This window comes from Gavialis gangeticus, unplaced genomic scaffold, assembly GCF_001723915.1.
Source record: "Gavialis gangeticus isolate Ggan-Ray unplaced genomic scaffold, GavGan_comp1, whole genome shotgun sequence".
Classification (NCBI taxonomy): domain Eukaryota; kingdom Metazoa; phylum Chordata; order Crocodylia; family Gavialidae; genus Gavialis; species Gavialis gangeticus.
In genome coordinates, this window is record NW_017728992.1 from 95,559,112 (window position 1) to 95,562,205 (window position 3,094).

The following is a 3,094-nucleotide window of genomic DNA, read 5'->3' on the forward strand; positions in this document are numbered from 1 at the left end:
GGAAAGAGGAATGCACATTTCAATGCCCATACCTGTAGTGTGGAAAGGTGTGTCTGTCGAGACAATAGTGCTTTTTCTTGCTCTGAAGGATAGGCATTATACCGGTGTTCATACAGCCAATCCCGAAGAATCTGCACAGACTCCTTGGGCAAGTTACCGCGTCTCCTCCGTTTGCTCGAGCCAGCAGAAGAGGAAAGATCCAGTGGGACATCCATGGTGTCATCATCCTCTGTCTCACTGCCAGATATTGCAACTACACCTACAACAATAAAGAAGCAAGAACAGTCATTTCAGTTCAATAAACTTGCTTTTTTTCCCTCCCTCTCCCTCTCTCTTCCCCTTGGCTCAGACACTTTTTTTATTGTATTGGCTGATTTCAGTGTGAATCAAGCCACAGCCTCATGTTTCGAAGATGTGTACTATAGCTATAGCTTGTCAAGCTGTAGCTTCCCTGTCAATTGAATAAAAGTGGCACCAACAACTTGTTCCTTGAAGGATACTTCTCCAGATATCCTCACTTACTGGTTCCCTTAGCAACCTTTTATCTGATCACATACAGCAGATGACTTCCATTTGATGCTAAAGTCACACCAAATGTTGACCAGCAAAGGGTGGGGTATGCACTCAAGGCTAACCGTCTCATAGCTAGGCAAAAATGCTACTAGAAAAAGAATGTAAATACATACATTGAACCTTGGGTGTTTTAAATTATAGTTTAACATGCTGCTGCTTCTCGCTTGATGAGGGGTAACTTGTAGGTTTTATATGTTATCAGATCTTTCCAGAACTATTAATAGAAAAAACATGGTATAGGAAAAGAACAGAAAAGCAAGCTGTGGCTGGTTTTCCTGAAGCTTCACAGAAATTTACCCATTAAGTAGAAGTGTACAGAAAGGTTAGCACAAGTATCTAACTAGGATCACAGATAGGACAGAATTTTATTCTTCTGGAGAACATGCCCTACTTCAACTCCGTCCTGATTAGTTATGCTTTGAACCTCACTATTTTCTTCACATTTTGACTGGTTTACTTACTCAAATTTTGACATACATTTACAGAAAGGACTTCAAATTTACAGTCTGCACATCCTCCCATTGAACAAGGAATTTATTTTACTAATGCATTTAAAATAGATTTTGCAATTGATTCAGTAAACCCAGTACAGTGGAACCATAGTATATAAATAAACAAATATTTTTGATGACTGAACAAACAGTCATCAATTCTGCTCCTTCAGTAAAGTGTACAATATGACTGAGGAAGCAAAACAAATAGCACTGTAATCCCCAGAGGAAACCATGCTCTGGCTTTAAGTACTTTAATCCCAACAGAAATTTAAGGAATTTTACAAGCCATATATAAACCTAAATCACAGATGCCCCAGCTGCAATCAGTTTGGTGACTCTTGACTTGCAGTGGATTTGTTTCTGAAAAGCATTTTCTAGAAATTAACCAAGTGAGAACTGAACTTATATTTCCTTTGTTTGAACTTCCATCTTACTATAAAAAGAAGCCTGCACACTTAGAATTACTATCCAAGTTAAATGCCAAACAATACAGTCATATCTGAAGCTTTTCTATTTCACAGATAGCCTAAAGCTCTACATTAATGTTCATACTTAAAGATGGAGAGTGGGGGTTAGAGAGAAAACACTGAGTTTTCCAGCAGGAGTTTCATAAATGCACATGTAGGATTTTTGAGGTAGTATGATGCTCAGCTATGTTAAGTTTTTCTTTTTTGCCTTTTCATGGGCAAATTGTAATATTGTTAAATTTGAAAATATTCAAATTTATTCTGCATGTTTTCACGGGCAGATTGTTCATGCACTGTGAATAATTACAATTCATTCCATGATGGTTACTCAAGTAACTTGAATGGTATTGTTTCCAATCTCTGAATGGATGATTTATGTAACTAAACAACACTGAACTGTAGGTGTAACAGATGCATAACAATTTATACTGTGATGTTTAGTTACTTAAGTTACCCAGTTAGAAACATGAAATTAAAAAATCAAAAGTAAATTCTGAATTTTGACTTGATCCTTAACACAGACCCTATTTTTACAAGTCTTTGTTATCACCATTCCAAGTCTTTTTTCCTTTAAATCCATAGTAACTTCACACTGATTTTTTTTGCTTAGAAAATCAAATTGTAAATTTAATTTGCCATCACAATTAAGTCCTTCTACAAAGCAACTGGTAGTGGTAAGCAAAAAATTAGACTTACTAAAATTACTTCACAGGATTCACCTAACATTTTCCAGGTTGCTCCTATTGCTTCACAGAATGTATTAAGGGTTGCTGCACTGATTTTTAATTTTTTTAATGTTTTTTCGAAGTATACTAGGCTCTGGGGATCCTTATCAAATCAGAGACCTTGGGAAATAGAGAGGCAGATGGTGGAGACTGAAAACCAAGAACTAAGATAAGTCAATAAAACTGCTCAAAGGAGTAAAATTGTGTACGTAAGTGTTTGCAGAACCAAGCTCTACCAATGAAATCCCTTTGGCTCCCTCTCCTAAGCTCTAACAAAGAATTACAAATGCCTCCTGAAAGCATCTTGCTAACCAAAGCCTTGGTTTTTGAACTGTTCCTTGGCACCATCTAAAATTTTACATAAAAAAACTATCTGAAATTCAGAGGTCAAAAATGTTTTTGAAAGTGCTATCTTCTCATACTCCATTCCTTTTTTTTTAAAGTAAGAAGTTGTTTTTCAATGAAGTTGTCTTACTGTAACTCAGTAATAAAAGAAATGAAACCACACTAGACTCTGCTCTTTGATCTGCTTGCTCAGTGTGACATGGTCCCTCAATTAATAGGTTAGTGACACAAAACAAGTTTTGCTTAAACCGGAACAAACTGTATTACAACTTCTCATTGAAATGAGCATCAGCTTTCTAAACCTTTAGCAAACATCTCTAGAAAATGTACAGATAATGCAGCAACAGGAAGTGAAGGCTGCAGATCTCACTCCCCCAGTTGATAGTCTACTACAGCAGAAGCCACGTTGGTGCTGTCAAGGCTCTGTTTTCATTAGAACATTCCTGCTGATTACAAGCCAGCTTTGTTTTTTCTTCTTGTTAGTAATCAG

The 3,094-nt window shown here is 36.6% G+C and overlaps 1 protein-coding gene across 2 annotated transcripts in view; it reads right to left on the reverse strand.

Annotated features, from left to right (window-relative positions):
* The window catches only part of TGIF1 (TGFB induced factor homeobox 1), a 9,579-nt gene that overhangs the window by 2,439 nt on the left and 4,046 nt on the right, over positions 1-3,094 (reverse strand). For both annotated transcript variants that reach the window (XM_019525793.1, XM_019525795.1), the window contains exon 2: positions 33-259. In XM_019525793.1, the coding sequence (XP_019381338.1) occupies positions 33-259 (227 nt within the window). The remainder of the gene's footprint in view (positions 1-32; positions 260-3,094) is intronic.